The following is a 17,454-nucleotide window of genomic DNA, read 5'->3' as shown; positions in this document are numbered from 1 at the left end:
GATCAGAGGAAAGATCACCGGCTTGACAACTACATGCATTTTAGAAGTGTTACACGACTCCCAGGGACAGGAACCATCTCTTCTTTGAGCAGAGGGGACTGAGTATGGGTAGTGTGGGCAGAGCTGTACAACAGGCAATGATTAAAGTAAAGGGTTCAACACCAAGAAGGCAGTTAGGATAAATTAAGAGAATTCTGCTAGGAGGTTAAGATCATGGTAATAAAAATACCTTCTGCATGAGATAGGGGTGAAAGAGATTAGTCAGAATTAGCTGGATGGACCTATTCCCATTTCAAGGTTAAACAAGTGGTGTGACATCTTTTCTGCAATAAGACCATGAGTGCATTAAATGTGACAGATAGTAGAATGGCTATGAGAACTGGGGACATGATCTGGGTAGCCCATCATAAACGCACAAAACTTGTAGGAATATAAATAGTAAAGCCATCCTGGAAAACAGTAAGGCAGTTCCTAAAAAACTGAAACAGAACTATAATATGTTCATCTATACCATCGCTGTGTATATAGCCAAAGGAAAGGGACAATGCTCCTATGCTATGCTCCTATGTTTATTGCAGCACTGCTCACGATAGTCAACATATGGAATCATATGAGATGTCGATGAATGAATAAAGAAAATGAGGTGAATAAACTCAATGAAATATTATTCAGCCATAAAGAAGAATGAAATCTTGTTATTTGAGCCAGCATGGATAGAACAGGAAGACATAACATTAAATGAAATAAGAAAAGTACAGGAAGGGCTGGGGATTTAGCTCAGTGGCTCTGCTCCTTGCCTCGCAAGTGCAAGGTCCTGAGTTTGATCCCCAGTACCGAAAAAAAAAAAAAAGAAAGAAAGGAAGAAAAAGAAAAGTACAGGAAGACAAATATTGCATGTTCTCACTCACATGTGGAAGCTACAAAATTGAATTCTTAGAAGTAAAGTAAGATAATGGTCACAAGATCCTAAAAGAATAGGGAGGACTGAGGATAGAAGGGGGCTGGAAAACAGGCACCCAAATACACTTACACAGGAAAAATAACTTCTAGGTTCTACAGCATAATAGTTCAAAACAATGTATTAGATTATATTTTCTATATCAATATATGAATATATAGATCTAGATATAGATGCATTTTTTATGTGATGGTAAGGATGGAACCCAGGGCATGGTTCATACTTGGCAAAGAACTCTATTACTGAGTGGCAGCCCCAGCCCTGTGCTACACACTTTGTAAAGAACTAGGAGAGAGGAGTTCAGAGCTTCCCAAAACAAAGAAATGATAAACGTTTAAGAAGATAAAAATTCTACCCTGATTTCGTCATTACACATTGTATACACATATTGAATATCACACTGTGCCAAATAAATGCATACAGTCCTCTGTTAATTTAAAAGAATAAAAAATCAATAATATGTTGGTTTCTTTTTTTTTTTTTTTGGTACCAGGGATCGAACTCAGGTCCTTGGGCTTGCGAGGCAGGCACCAGAACCACTGAACTAAATTCCCAGTCCTGTATGTTGGTTTCTTTTCTTCAATATTGTAATCCTAGGTTTACTTCTCTAAAATATCTTCGCTTTTAAATATTACACTCAAAAACTTCTGCTGTAGTATTAGAAGCTGAATTGATCATTTAATTGCTCACAGCATTGCAAAATATGTTTCCCTTTGAGTCCTTTTCACTTGTGGAATCAGACTGAGCACACAGCAATCTAAGCAGCCCTGGAGGGAGATAGTTTTTAAAAGTAATGTTTTTCACACCCCCATTTTTTAAGACATACTGACATGTGTCACACTGCTAATTTCTTTAGTTCTCTTCTGGCTGTAAAAACACACAGTGAGTATAATGTACATTGACTCCGCATAGTTATTTTTCCTTTCTTAGCGGCAGTAGCAATAGCATCTGTTTAACATCTGGCTCCCTCACAGAATAGTTGATTATTAGAATTCAAACTGATCCTTCTGGTCTGTGTGGTGAGCCTCCAGATAGTTTTCTTGATTACTTGACTATTTTACTGCTATCAATTTAAAGTTGCATGACCATTTGCTCCATAAGCTTCTTTTAAACAATTTCTTTGAAAAGCAATTTTCTTTTAAACACCACCAAGACAAAGCAATCATTATAACATTCTTCAGTGTGATGTTTTTTCCCCAAGGGACGTATTAAAGTGGAGTTGGCAGTAAAAAATTAGCATCTGTGTCATGGAGCTTGAGAGTATCACATCTTCAAATAAAAAGTCTAAAGTACCTGGTGCAAACAAAAATTAATCCTAAAATTAACAAATGAAAATGACTCAAGCATTGTAGAGAACACAAACTCCCTTGGAATAAATATCAGGGTCTTTACAGAGTCTTGTGGGAGAGGAGAGCAATAGGGTAGAAAAACTAAGAATTATGTACAAATAAGCAAACTGAGTTTCTACATCAAACTGGGTGCTCCTTAGTGTCTATGTGGATTTTTTACTTGTGTTGTAATTATTTCTTATTTCCCTATCCTTTCTGTTCCTGAGAAGGAAAGAGGTTATTACCTAAGGGGAAAACATGATAATTTTTTCATTAGCAAGTAAGTAAAGTCCATTTGCACCAGTCCTGTGAGTTTCCTGTTTAATTTTTGCTATTTTGTTCAGTTACTTAGGGGCTTAAACAGGGGGTTTTGTCTTATTTGTACCTTATTATCATCTTTTTGGGAATTTAGTTGGGCAGCAAGATATGAAAATTTTTAGTTTTGAATAAAGATAGTGTATTGCCACATATACCTCTTTTCTTTCCAACTTGAACCCTCCCCAAAATAAAAATTTCTAAACAAAGAAATCAAAGAAAAACAAAAGAAGTCATTGGGGAAGAGGATAATTTACCGAAATTTTGAAATACCGCAAGTAACCAGAAAGAATGATGGTAACTGTCAGAGGGACCAAGGGTAGCACTCCCCACTGCAGAGGAAGCTAAGCAAAACTTTCAATGTTGACAGAAAACGTCTCTTGATCTAGAATACTGTGTCAGACCATCAATCAAAGGAGAAGAAAGACTAAAGATTTTTAACATTCAAGTTTCAAAGATTGATGGCATAGATGCTGTCTTGGAAATATTGGAGAGCTAGCAAGCGGGAGCTTTCTAGAAGCAAAGTGGGAAATCACCAAATGGTATTTGGTAGAAATAGATGGCATGGGGCGGGGGTTCTATAGACATGGAGAAAGTGATGCTAATAAAAATGTGATCATGAATAACCTCAGCTGACAATCAAAACAAAAGCCAGAAATGGATTTGTAATCTTCAGACACGATTCAGCTGTGTAATGAACATTATATACCTGATTATAAACATGTGAATGCTGATTATTGATAAGTTCAAAGTGTAATAGAACAATATTGAGAGTTCAGGATAAGGTAAAGAGGGGCGAATGTGTAAAATACCGAAATCCTTATCCACCATAAGCATTTGGAGAGTCAAAGAAAGGGGTCAGAACCACCAAAGCCCAGGGTTTTGGGGGCTCTCACAGAAGAGGAAGCACCAGTGGCCCACGCAGGGGTGTCCTGAACTGCAGGAGAGATGAAGCTTGCTGTGGCTGCTTGTTTGGAAGACATATGCTATTCTCCCAGGGTCTCACCATCTCCTGTGATCCCAGTAATCCATTTCAAGAATAATCAATTTCAAGAATTAAATTCTTAGTTTAAAACTCGTGTTAGAATTAAACTCTTGCTTTGTTTTCTCAGTTAAACACTGACTAAAGCATTTGAGAGTATTTTGTTTTTTATTCCTATTGTCAAACTAGAGTAAATTTGCAACTCTGTAGTTTATACAAGTGATCATGCCATTCTCAAAACTGCCTCTGTCAGTGTCAATATAACACTCCCAAAATCTCACGAGGGAAGAATTATTTACATTGCTCCTGAGAGATTACAGACATAGCAGCTACACTACTATGGAGGCAGGGGAAATTCTGGAGAATTAAACACAATTTTTTCATCATCTAATTTTAGTGTTGTCTTGAAACAAAATATTCATACATATATGGAGACAGGAAGAGAAGGAGGAGAGAGAGGGAGAGAGGAAGAGAGAGAGAGAGAGAAGGAGAGAGAAGAAGAAAGAGAATGAGAATCATTTAAATTAGCAGGCTAAATATGTCTCCTGGTATACAAAAAACCTTCACAATAAAAGTAATTTTCTCAGTCAATCAACTAAACTCAATTTGATTGCTTATTATGCTACAAAGTGCATCCCTACAGAAGCATTGGGTCTCTAAGAGATCCTTCTTTAAACAATTCAATTTTCCTCTCACCAAGTGTCAAGAGTAACAGAAGGACTTCACTTTCCGATAGTTATCTGTTGTGGAAATACTTCTGTTTATTAGGTTTTCTTATGTTGTGTAATCTATTGCAATTGGAAAAATTCCATGTTGACTTTTCTCTCTGTAGTTTTATTTTTCTCTAAAAGTCTATTTTTATATGATTTTCCTTCTCTGCTAGTGTATTTTTAAAGCCTGTCGGTACACGGTTCTGCATTAATTAAGACTATATGTCCCAAGCCACTTACTACATTTGTCTCCGTGGATGTTGAAATTCTACTCCTCCCTCAGGGGATGGTATCCACAAGTAGGGTCTTTGGGATGTGAAGAAGATCTTGCAGGCTCTGCTCTCATGACTGGGATTAATGCCCTTATGTAATAGGCTGGAGAGAGCTCATTAACTCCTTCTGCTGTAGAGGTTACAATGAAAACACCAGGAAGAGAGCCTTCACCAGCACTGGATCTGCCAACATGGGAACTCCAGAACTGGGAAAGAAATGTCTGATGTTTATAACCTACCCAGCATATGGCGTTTTGTTATAGAAACCTTAACAGACTAACAGACCACTTTTAAACATCCTGTGGTGTTTTCATTGTTGTTGTTTTGACAGAACTGGTTCTAAGATTGCTTTGCTCACCCAAGACAGTGACAGAACTTTGCCACATTTCAGCCCCTTGCTTATTTCAGGACCCTCTTAGTCTCTTTGCCTGCCAACCTCCTGTCCACCAGATTTTGGCCATTCTAGATTGAATTCTTATTTGACTTCTCTAAAACTACTCAAAATACTTTTCCTTTTCCTCTAATGTAATAAATTTTGCCATTTTACTTTATTCCACTATCATATTTTACATTGTTTTAAAATTTTCTTTTCTCTTTTTTGTCCACTTAATATATATTTACTTTTTTTGTGTCTACCTCGAATCTCAAATGTGTTAAGTTTTCAATCAGTTCAGCCGATGAGCACAGGTATACCACAAACAGGTTTATATTTGATTATCATGTCAGATCTTATTTTATTTTCTTAGTTTCACTGGGTGTCAAAGAGACCTTAAAGCAGTTCAACATTCCCATCAACTCATGCTTGGAATAGTTTGTACCCTTTCAAAATCTCTGTGTACTTCCAATCTAGTATGAATTTTGATGTCTTATTATTGTTTATCTACTCAAATTCGTCATGGCCCATGATTGTAAACTAACAAAGGGCCTGACAGATAAATTAAGTCACTCCCATGAGCAATGTATTGGACATTTTACTCTAATAGAGACTTATGTCATTAGAATTCTTTTTATTATTAACAAGAGAGCCCTCAATTCTCTAGAAGTAAATAATCTCAATGGATTAGTGCTTGGCTTTTCTTTGGAAGAACCACATTTCGTATAATATGCTTCACTATTTCTTGATTTGTCAGTTTCTGACTTTAGAAAGCCACAGGATAAGAGAGCAAATAACTCTCATCTATCAACTTCATCAAGGTCCTTATCTTAATCTCATCTTATTTGTTAAATTACAAATACTTATAGCAATGTGTCTTTGTTAATATTTTTCACTTTCCAGTCAAATAGTGAACTGTGTTTTAAACTTGTTCTTTTTCCTGAGATTTCAGAATTATTGTAATATATCTTTTTTTTTTACAAAAGCTCAACCAGTCTGTCAAAACAAGAAATTCCATCCTATCATTCCCAAATTGTATCAACTCTATTTACTTCCTTATAGATTTTCCTCCTGCTTCCTTTCCTCTGCACTCCCACTTCGATCTGGATTAATTCTGAAGATGGGCCCACATCTCTTTTTCTGAGACTTCCGTTTCCCACTTATTTTTATGTCTTTGATTTGATCAAATGCATTTGACAGAGGCCTCCAGAAAACAGTGCATGGAAAATCAAGTTTTTGGAGTTGCTGAACATTTGACAGTGCCTTTATTTTTTTCCTCCATTTTTCTTAATAGTTCTGTGTGCAGAATTGTAGGTAGGGCCCAGGACTGTCCTACAGAACATGCCTGATCTGGGGAAAACCAAAAATATGCAGTCTATTCTCAAAGTTATTAAGCATTTTGGGGTGGTGACCGTAAAGCACTGAACTAAGCGTGGGACCCTTGCAAGTGCAAAGCCTGGTATGACAAATTGCATGCCCAGGAAGGCAGCCCTGTTGGGCCCTTTCAAACTGGAGATGGTAATTCTAGGAAACTGATTTATCTTTGATAATTACTCCCATCCTTCTCCATTCCCTATGTGTAAGATTATGGTTAGCTGGCAATTAGAGCTGTATATACCTCACTTTCTTTTTGTCTCTTTCCTGGGATGGTAACTACCCTGTGTGAGAACAGAAGACTAATCCGATGCATTCACGCTTCGCCTTCCCTTCCAGTTCCTCTAATACTCCCCATTTGTGAAATCCAACCGGATCCCTCATATAGTCAGCAGGTCCATCTCACAGAGCCAGGAATTGGGGCAGAGAGCGGGGCGGGCCTGGAGGGACAGATGGCAAATGAAAGATACTCAGCACAGAGTGGCTGCCTGAGCTAAGGGTTAAGGGTGCATTTTCTGGTGTCCAAGGACATGACACAGATGTCAGTGGTTGAGTGCATCTGCCATGTGCTTGTCCTACTCCTACTCTGCCTTCCCTGGTTTAAGTAACTCACTAGCAGGTGAAACTCGCTAATTTTTATTCATTAAAACATATAGATTTAAACATATCAAACTTTATTTTGTAAAGTTGTATTTTATATTTTATTTAAAATGACTAACATTTTAAAGAAAATCTTTGAGTCCACAAAACCCATGGTATTCCAGAGGGGTAACAATGACCAAAATCAAAATGATTGGTTCCCTCTTAGAGTCAATATGGTCTTACTACTTTCTGGTTTTTGTTTCCAAGGAGAAAGAAATGGATCTTGAAAGCATTTATAACTTTTTAATGTTTGTAACTGTACTTAAAAGGGATTCTTCAACATTCTAAGAATTACACAGTGTCCATTTCTGTTTTTTTAAAGTTAATACCTCTTGAAGTAAAGCAATAGTTTACTACATTATGGATTTTGGAGACTAGGGGAAATAATTAAGTATTCTTTTTAGTTAAAATAAACTTTTCATTACATACAGCCAGTCCTTTGTATCTTTGGGTTTCATATCTATGGATTTAACCAACTGGGTTCAAAATATTCAGAAAAAAAAATCACATCTGTGTTGAACACGACTTTTTTCCTTGTCATTAGTCCCTCCCCAATACAATGTAACAACTATTTACATAGCATTTACATTGAATTAGGTATCATAGATAAGTTACAGATGATTGAAAGTGTAGGGAGGATGTACATAGATCATAAGCAAATACTACACCACCTTATGTAAGGGACTTGAGTATCTTTGGGTTTTGGTATCCACAGAGTTCCTGACACTGAGGGACCAGATACTAAGGGATCAATACTGAGGAACTGTATTTTCTGTTTCAACAGAATTACTTTGTACCTTTAAATGTAGACTATAAACATGTAAGTGCATTTTAAAAGCTAATAATATTTGCCATACTATATTGTATATATATTATATAGCATATTTTGATACAGTAATAACTGAAGTTCAAGCAAATGAATATATCCATCATTCTCAAAATTAAATTTATTTTTGTGGTGAAAATACCTAAACTTTATTCCCTTAGCAAATTTCTAGTATACCATACAATATTATTAACTGTAGTTCTCATGCTGTACATGAAATGTCAGTCTCTTTTCTTTCATTTTCTTCAATGATATAAATTGTCCTGGGAATTGTATGTCCCATAAAATAGAGATATAATGGCATTCTATATTATATTTGCCAATATGAGAGAAAAGTATCTGAAAAGGATCTAAATCTATAAGCCCTGTTTCTTACACTAAACTTAGGTTTCAATTTCTTGAGCACTGACCTTCAGAATAGAGAATTTCATTACTTTATGGACTCAGATTATCATTTGATATTGTTTTAGGCTCTGAGGCAAGCAGGACTTATTGCAAATAATACAGCAGCTTCTTGTTCTAACAGTTGGTATTTGTGTGATGTTCTCGCTTGCTTGTGCTCATATTTCCACACTAAAGTTAACATCTCCAGGTGTCCTTCCAGCGTGATCTCCTTTATTCTTAGGGTTTTTACCTACATCTCCAGTTTATCTACTTCTTTTTGAGATTTGGTGATTGGTATTTTTTAAGGACTTTATTTTTTCTGAGTTGTTAAATGCATCAGTATAATGTTGCTTTTTTATTTTAACAAAAAAAAATCTTAATATCTTTGTTTACCAGTCCTATCACACTGGCCATATTTGGATCAGTTTCAGTATGTTTTTAAAATTTTCATGATGGATCAATTTTCTTGCTTCTTTGCATACCTGGTAACTTTTTTTTAGTCAGTGGGAGAACAACTGAGGGAAAAAAGTTACATATAAAAATTAAAGCTATAGTAAAAGTCTGAGTAATTTCAGTGTGGTTAGCAAGGAACAAATGAAGCGTGGTTTAGTTTCTAAGTAAGGAGAGATCACAAAGGAGAGGACTTAGGATTTCTTCAAAGGACTTATGAGATAAGTAGACTTCCACATGTATCTAGTAAGTAAACCTAACTTAAGCAGTAAAAGACAGCAGGGATATGAGACAAAAGGGCTTAAGTAAGAGAAGTGACCTTGAATATATAGGTTTTAATGTGCATGTATCTTTATATATGTATTCAAATACATTCTTATTCATATTTGACTATGGATTTTTATATGTTCTTATACATGAATTCATATACACATACATGTATGTGCATTCACATACACACACACATATATATATATATATGTTGTCTGCTGTATTTTATCATATGAAAGTAAATGGTACAAATAACTATTTACAACTTCCTAAGTAAGAAATTTTAATCTGGATGTGGGTTTTTTTCATAGAAAAATAAGATTTTTTTAATGGGTGGAGGAATGTTAAATATCTTTGCTGAAACTCTTAACTTGTCATTATACTTTAAGCTTTGGCACTAGAAATTATCCAAAGTGAATGGTCACCTCTGTTAATTTACCTATTAGTGCCTAAAAGTAGACATACCGTAGTCTTTTTATTTTAGAATAGGAATGGAATTAAATTCTGTCTGATAATTTAAGAAAATAGATAATTGTCTTCACATTAGTTTATATACAGTAATATATAGACAGTAAGCAATATATAAGTAATAAATTCCTTTTGTGCTTAGTATAAGACGGTATCTTTGGAAATATTTGGCTTACAATTTAACGGACAGAAGTTTCGAAGTGTTACAAACATATTTAGGTGATTTATATTGCTTCACTATGATATTAATTGCTTCATAACAAGTATCTCAAAATCAGTGGCTTAAAACAATAACGTTAATTATCTCACAGTCTCTGGAAGTCAGGATTCTAGATGGAACTTAGCTGAGTTCTATGCTTTTAAATTTCTCTGAAAGTTGGGACATTTCATCCAATGCCAAAACATGAGAAAATATTTTTGAGATTTGCCAGGTGAAAACCACTGTAATAAAACCACTAACCATACATGTAATATTTTTTAAATTAAATTATCTCGAACTTTTGCCTTTCATTTTTCTTTTTACTATGGTATAGAGTGAACAATAGCTACTATAGCAGTCAGATGAGCACTCATGCAGCCAGAACAGAAGAAGCAAAACTATAGACTAAATTCTAGTGTTATGAATGTAATTTAATGAAAGTGTCTCGAATATATTGTTGAGAATTTTCAGGAAGACCATCACTGAAATATGGTATTTATATTAACTACCAACATCCCCGATATTAGGAGAAGTGAATCTCATTTCTAGTAATCACTTAAGTCTGGTCTTAATTATACAGAAAAAGCTTTAAAAGATTCCTATTTGATGACTTAGAAATAGCAGTGTTAAAAGTCTTACTTGATTTGTATGTTTAATATTGCTCTCTTTTCCATATAGTTATAATTAATCTATTTCTCTTTTTCTCTTTCTGGCTACTTTTTTGAAATAGACTAAGATGCTTAGTGAAGCAGCTTGAAAAAGGTGATGTCAATGTCGTAGACTTAAAAAAGAATATTGAATATGCAGCATCAGTGTTGGAAGCAGTTTATATCGATGAAACAAGGTAAGTCTTCACCTCCTCTCCCTTTTATCTTACTTGCTTTTCTCCCCCCCCCCCGCAATTGTTCCTCTTTCTTAACCTTCTTTTATCTCAGACAGAAATTTAGCATATCTTAGTATGCTATCACAATCAAAATCGCATTAAAATTTGAAAGGTTCCTTTTTATGTACCTAATTAACTGGACTATGATTCTTTTTAAAAAATATACATTTAAAATCCAAATTCTTGAATATAATAAAACAAACAGTAAAAGTGATAAAATGAAAAGTAATTAAAGTCTCCTTTTCCAGGACCTTCACTGTCTTTAGGCCCAGACTTTTAAATGTCAGTGACATGTGTAGGCTTACATTGATTTTTTTCACTAATGAGAGAATTTTCCCTATTATCTAAAAGCTCAGAGTTGCTACTGAGAAGGAGAGTGTTACCTGCTCAACTATTCTCATGAGATGTGCCTGTCACAGCCTCTAAGGAGGGCTTGCTAAGGGATAGGCCCAAGAGTGTCTGCACCAAAATTCAGCCTCCTCACTACCAGTGTAGAGTGGCCATTAGGAAAACAAGATTTGGAGACGGTTGTTAGCCGCTTTCTGGGACTCCCAGCCAGTCTACTTGTCTTCCAGGGGATACTTGGTAAACCCAAGAGCTCTGACCAAGTGTCTCTTGTTATTTAGAGAGTACTGAGATTGTTTTTTTGATTTTCATCTCAGAAAAGACAAAGGTGACAGGGTAATGAGGACTACCTGTGAATTCAGAGCCCAGAGAGAACCTGTAGAAGAAGGGATGTGGACTTCTCAAGTTGGTTTCAGAACAGGCCCTGAGTTTTTCTGGAGCTATAAGGAAGCTGAAATAGAGGCCTCTCAAAGGACCAAAGAGTACTGACATCAGGTAGTGAAAAGAAAGATGGATATTCGGGTGATTATTGGTATAAGAACCGGGGTAGGAATTGTAAAACTTAAGCCAAAATATAAGATGGCATTTGTGGTCATGGTATCTCCCCCACCAGGTAAGAATGAGAGTCTTTGTCATAGAGCACCACAACCATCAGGCTGGTCAGACCCTTTGGCCTGTTCCACCATGTTGCTGAACAGCCAGAAGCTGCAGAGTAAGCAGGGGACATAGAGAGTGAACCCCTCCTGAGCCCTCTGCAGGAGGGCCTTTACCTTTAAGCACTACATATTTGGATATGCATCTATCATCTTATAATGGCATCATGCCAATTATTATTTGGTTTTCCTATGTGTCCCATCTTTCCTTTGATAGATTCACTCATTTTTCTGTAGTCTTTCCCTGAAAGCATAGCTCCATAGATGCTTTGCTAACTTAGTTCCCAATAATCCCTAACTTGTTTAAACATATGTTATATTTAAAGCATAGTTCTTTGTCATTTGAAAATTTCTCTTTTGTAAGGAAATGGTTATGTATGATATTTAACTACTTTGTTATAGAAATTTAAATTTAGGTTACTTCTTTTATTGTTCTTGCTGCATTTTGGTTTTTGCTCCTTACAACAAAATATCCCAGTTCCCAACAATAGCTTATTCCCAGGTTTTACTCAAAGGACACAAAATTGTTCACTCTTTTACTTTAAAATCTCTATGACATTAGCATTTTTAAATTGGATTAAGAATAATATCCCACATTTATACCATCTTCAAAAGGCTTTTAGTTTTATTATCTCACATTAGTCTCACCGCAGTCCTATGCAGCTGTCAGAGTAAATGTTACCGTCTGCATTTTACTATTAAGAGAACTAAAATTTATTTAAATATCAAAGCAACCCAAGAGATAGAAAAATCTATTTTCAACATTTTGTATATGAAGAAACTGAATCACAGAAAGTTATGTAAATTACCCTGGAGTAAATTAAACAGTGGAATTAGGCTTCTGGCAATTTGATTCCAGAGTTTAAGCTACAAAGCTCACCCTCAACCTTTCTGTAACATTTAATCTGCAGGTGATTTCAGAGACTTCCTGGAAGTTTTGATGGATGTTCATGTGTAGTCAGGGTCCTTAAATTGAGTAGTTGGTAGCCCTGCTGTGGTTCATCCCTTCCTAATTCTGCCTTCAGTAATGATATGTTGGTAGTTGGAAACTAACCATAGTGGGCTATTTACACCATGGGAAATGTCAAGTGCTACAAATCAGGATTTGGTTTTCCCTAGAGAGCCTGTTAACTGTTTACCATCATGTCACTGGTTAGACCCAATATTACCTCTTATGAATTTTCTAAGAGCTATGTTGTTATGGTCAAAATATCATCTTAAGAAATTCTAGAACAGCAATACTTAGTTTGGTTTGGTTTCCTATATATGTATAAATATATATTTAGAAAACAATGAGATATTTGGAAGTTGACTGTATTGATAAAAATGGTCAATGTATAGGAAAATAGAATTAAAGAGGAATTGCTAATTACTTGAAAGTACATGTGTATACACACATATACACACATACCTCTTGTTACTAAGCATTAGTGACTTAATTAGTGATTAGGATCTCAGCTAAAAATTTTTTTTAAACCTCTGTTTAAAGATCATTTTGGTGAGAAAAATAAAAACAGAATTTCTGATTGAAACTAAATTCTGACCGTTGTGGGGATTATAATAAAATTCCCTAGTGAATGTGACCATTTGTTTTTTTAAAAAGAAATTTTTATATGCAAATGCCAATATTTTATGAGTCTTGCTTTCAGATGTGTCTCTAGAGGCTATTATTTTTCAAAGTTGTACAGTTGTAATCCAGAAACATATGGCCTCAAAAGAAAAAAAAATGTTTGTCCTTATTTGGATTGGGACATTGCCAAGCAAAGTAGCATCCTTGGCCTCATGCATAGCCGGGCAGGAAGCTGACTGGGAGGTATACTTTCAGACTTGGATATTGTGCTAACATCTCATAAAAACATAACTTATGATTTTATTTTGGTTAATGCCAGCCAGAGTGTAGACACTGGACTCAGAAAGAGTGGGTTGTTTGAAGTCTGGGTCCTCTACTCAATACCCTCTTTAAGAAATTACTTAACATCTATAAGATCTAGATTTAGTGATAAAGTAGGAATAAGGACAATGCTCATTTTATGAAAAGGTAGCGTAAAGATTAAATGTAGTATAATACCTATCAGGATAAGGGTTGGAAAATAATCATTATTCTGTTGTACTAGTAGAAAGCAAATATACTTTGCACTTTGGAAATGCATAACACATCAAGATATATACGTTATCTACTAGTGAAATTACCTAATAATTTCATGATGGCAATTTTTTATCTCAAGAAAATTAATTCAACTGGGCTCCAGTTACCAGGGAATGGATGCAAAGCATAAAACAATGGAAAGGAACTTTAATATAGAACTACACATCCCTATAAAGGCATCTTCAATGGACTAGAAGGCCTTATTAAGTTGCAAGATCCTTAATTTGGTGATAGATTATCTTGAGAAAGTATTGATGTCAGTCAGTATTTCCAAAAAGTCTGGTAGCAGGATGATCAAGGCTCCTGATAGGCTAAAAACCTTGAAATAACTGAGAGGGATTTATTCATTTATCAAGTATTTATTAAATTCCTGAAGTCCCTGTCATGCATATTTGTCACTGGATTCAGGAACACAGCTGTGCAGATAACTGGGAGACAGAGGGTCAAGATCATGAAGACAAACCCAGGCATCAGAATCAATGCTGAAGCAGACAGGCTAAAGAGATAATCAACAACACTGATAAGTTATAACAGAAAACACAGAGTAGCAACAATAAATCATAACCAGAAGGAATAACACGGGGTCAAAATTTATAGTCAGGAACCCAATCAGATATGACTAGATTTGCAGTTATTTCTTTCTGTGAATGAATTTGTTCTCTGGCACAGTGCTCCCTGCTCATGTTAATGGGGCAGATTCTAATAAGAGGGTTAAGGGCAAAAGTGTGGAACATGCAAGACAGATTGGCACTGAAGCCATAAATACAATGCCAGTTAGAGATGTGATTTTAGGGATTATAACCCGAGAGCCCTAGGGTTTGTTGTTTTAGTTTTCTAATTTATTTACTGTGATGTTAATCTTCAATAGTTGGATTTCCTTTGCTATTTGGAGTTTCCCATCCTAAAAATTTTGAGAATGTCCAATGAATGTTGACTTATTTCCCTATCTGTCCTGTCACTTTGCAGCCAGCCCTTGCTGCAAACTGCTAAATTGTTCCTGTGCAGAGCACTTATTTTCCCCTTAATTCCAGCTATCTATGCTGAGGCGCCTAAGCATGAGCAGAATCCCTTCCTCCAGAGTCCTCAAAGATAGATGTTTTCAGAACCTTCACCGAAGCCCTTTCAGAGAGGTTCCCTACTGAGCACCCTTCTTCATCCTCTCAGGCCTGGTGTCCATCTCAAAGAAACCAGTTTACTTTGCCCCATGGAAGGCCCTTCACCGTGGTTTGCTATCCGGAGTTCAGGATCTCAAGTTTCAAAGCCCTGATAAAGGGGCAATCAAAATTAATGTCATGCTAGACATTCACCTCTCAAGATCAACACCAATTTTGAAAAAAATGTGCAATTTAAATCCATATTTAGAAAAAAAGCCAGTTCTCTAAAAGACACAGAATCTGCTGTGACACAGCTGTACCCATATTGAAGACAACGTGTACTTTACTATTTAGACAAGGTTAGCCTCCAGGAATCTCATTGTCTCAGTTTTCTAAACACCAGAGTAGCGATTTCACTTTATTTTAGTGCTAACTGAAACATTTATTCGAAAGATTTTTCATAGAATAAAAGAGTACTCTGCACAGAAGGTAGAATAAAGCTTCTGCAGAACCAGATGATTTTTTGACTTTCCAAATATCAGTATTTCTTACCTTCAACTATTAAGATTTAAAAAAAAAATCTCTTAATGTTCTATGTCACAATAGGTGACCATGTTACATTACTAGTTGAAGTCAAGGGTAAGGATGAAAATGCCAAACGGCAATCTGGGGTGGGATGGTCGTTCCAGACAGCTAGGGGGTTAAAGAGTATACAAGGTTAGACATGGACATACCAAGGAGACAGAATGGACACAAAGGCAGGCTGCATATCTAAAGAATGTGGAGTGGCAAATTAGCAGAGAGTGAGCTTACTAAAAAGGATAGATGAAATGCTGCAGGGAGAACCACTGGATGCGCTAGGAAATCCCTGACTCTTCTGAAGTCAAAGTAGGAGAAAAAAATGATTAGATTATGGTTGTATGAGGGATTGATGGGGAGTGATTTTTGTGAAGGGAATTCTGGTTTTCTAGAATTTGCTTAGTGTAGGGAAAAAACTCATAGAAAGATTAGGTCAAGAAGTTGTCTTGGAAGTCATAGAGGAAAAAAAGAATTGCCAGTCATTGGTGAAAAGTGGAGTTAACTAGTGCCCAGCCAATGCTCTTCAAATAAACACATCTGAGGATCACTGTAAAGTCAGAAAGATTGGTTAGCATTTGGCTTTAATCTTGGGGTAAGTAAGGGTGCAACAAGAGTTGTGGCCAAAGTATGAAGAGTGGATTTTCATACTCAGGGATCCATGTGGCAAACTCTATGTTAACCACTCTATGTGGTTAATCAGTACAACCTGCACATAATGATGATGTTGGCTCATGTGTGCTGCTTTGATATTTAGAGTAAGGAAGAAGGGAAGTAGAAAAGAACTGAACTAATGAGCAACTTTTATGACTACTTCAATTGTAATTGATAGGAAACCCTACTGAGCCAGCTTAAACAAACCTTTGATGGCTAGTGCTGATCAAGCACTAGTTCATTCAGGACATCAGTAATGTCAGCAGATTGACCCGTTTTGCTTGCTCTAGGAATTATCTCTTCCCATGCTTTCAAATGTAGCAGTGAAATGCTGTTCATTGTCAGTATTTCCAAGCTTTACATCTGCAAAGTGTCAATTCCAGCAGGAATGAAAAGACATTCTTTCCCACAGGAACCAATAAACATATCTTTTTATTTCACTGGCTTTCCTTGGGCAATATGCTTATCCTTCAAACAATCTTTGTGTCCAGAAGAATTGAATGCACAAGTTCAATGGTCAACCGTCCCATGAGACAGGTATGAGGTAAATTCTATTTAAGTCACTTGCCTAAAAAATTGAGAATGGAGGAGAGTGCTTTCATAAATGACTGCTATGCCATTTTCACTGTGAAAACTAAAATGTTGAAGTTACCACCACGGGCAAGGAGACCTGGACCAGAGACTATGAGGGACATTGAGGAAAGGACCTTGATTCAAAGTTCATCAGCTGCCTCCTTGCTTTGCTCGTGCTAATGTTTAGCCTCTGGGTAAGAGTTTTTTTGTTTTTGTTTTTTTCTGCAGCCATTGCTTTTCTCACATGGGAGATGAAGTTTCAATCCCTTTGTGTTCTGGAATTCTGTAGTTTTACCCACCCTCCCAACATCCCCTTAGAAAGCCTTGCTCATAGCTAAACACTCATGGTCACCGGGAGGGTGGCAGGAGGAGGTTACTGATTATTTGTTTAGTGGGGGAGCCTTTATAAATATGGTGTCTTATATTTTTTGAGGCTATTTCCATTAGCTAAGACTCTGAAGAAATCAGTTTGAAAGAAATATACTAAGACATTGCTGGAGTTCAGTGAATCATTAAAAAACAAATTAGGATTTTTATGAATTCCATTTTTGTGGTGCGAATTGCAGGGAGGTGGCAGCTTGGAGGGCTGCATTTGTGGGCTGCTCTCACCCTGTAGATGGAGTGTGAAAACGGGCTCAGAAAAAGTCACACTACTTTTGATTGGCTTTTATATCTCCTGTCCATCTGTGGGGTATTACTTCATACCAACTTTCAAAAATGCCTCACTAGAGAAAAAGGAACAAAAATCTAACCAGATCTTCTGAGAATTGATTGACCAAGAGAGGTCTACATATTCTATAAGATCTCACTTTTGGGATATTTTTAGGCCATAAAATATAAATGAATGTTTCCTAGACTTGAAAAATACATTATTTTCTGTATTACCCGTTTCTAATGATACTATTAGTGAAAATCCAATGCATTTTATAATTTACACATATCATTGCATGTAATTCTCAAAGAATCTTATGAATTACTT

General features: G+C 36.0%; 1 protein-coding gene and 1 long non-coding RNA gene across 12 annotated transcripts in view; one reads left to right on the top strand and one right to left on the bottom strand.

Annotated features, from left to right (window-relative positions):
• Window positions 1–17,454, top strand: part of Pde1a (phosphodiesterase 1A) — a 309,018-nt gene that overhangs the window by 212,062 nt on the left and 79,502 nt on the right. For all 11 annotated transcript variants that reach the window (XM_004868172.3, XM_087201204.1, XM_087201247.1 and 8 more), the window contains one exon: window positions 10,282–10,395. In XM_004868172.3, coding sequence (XP_004868229.1) covers window positions 10,282–10,395 — 114 coding nt within the window. The remainder of the gene's footprint in view (window positions 1–10,281; window positions 10,396–17,454) is intronic.
• LOC110346352 (uncharacterized) overlaps window positions 1–17,454 on the bottom strand; it is a 323,700-nt gene that overhangs the window by 247,986 nt on the left and 58,260 nt on the right. The window lies entirely within an intron of this gene.

Source organism: Heterocephalus glaber, unplaced genomic scaffold, assembly GCF_053883595.1.
Source record: "Heterocephalus glaber isolate CG9 unplaced genomic scaffold, H.glaber_assembly_v1.0 deba00000347, whole genome shotgun sequence".
In the NCBI taxonomy this organism is placed as follows: domain Eukaryota; kingdom Metazoa; phylum Chordata; class Mammalia; order Rodentia; family Bathyergidae; genus Heterocephalus; species Heterocephalus glaber.
Note: the sequence above shows the minus strand (reverse complement) of the source record. Positions and strands in the feature narration are given on the sequence as shown.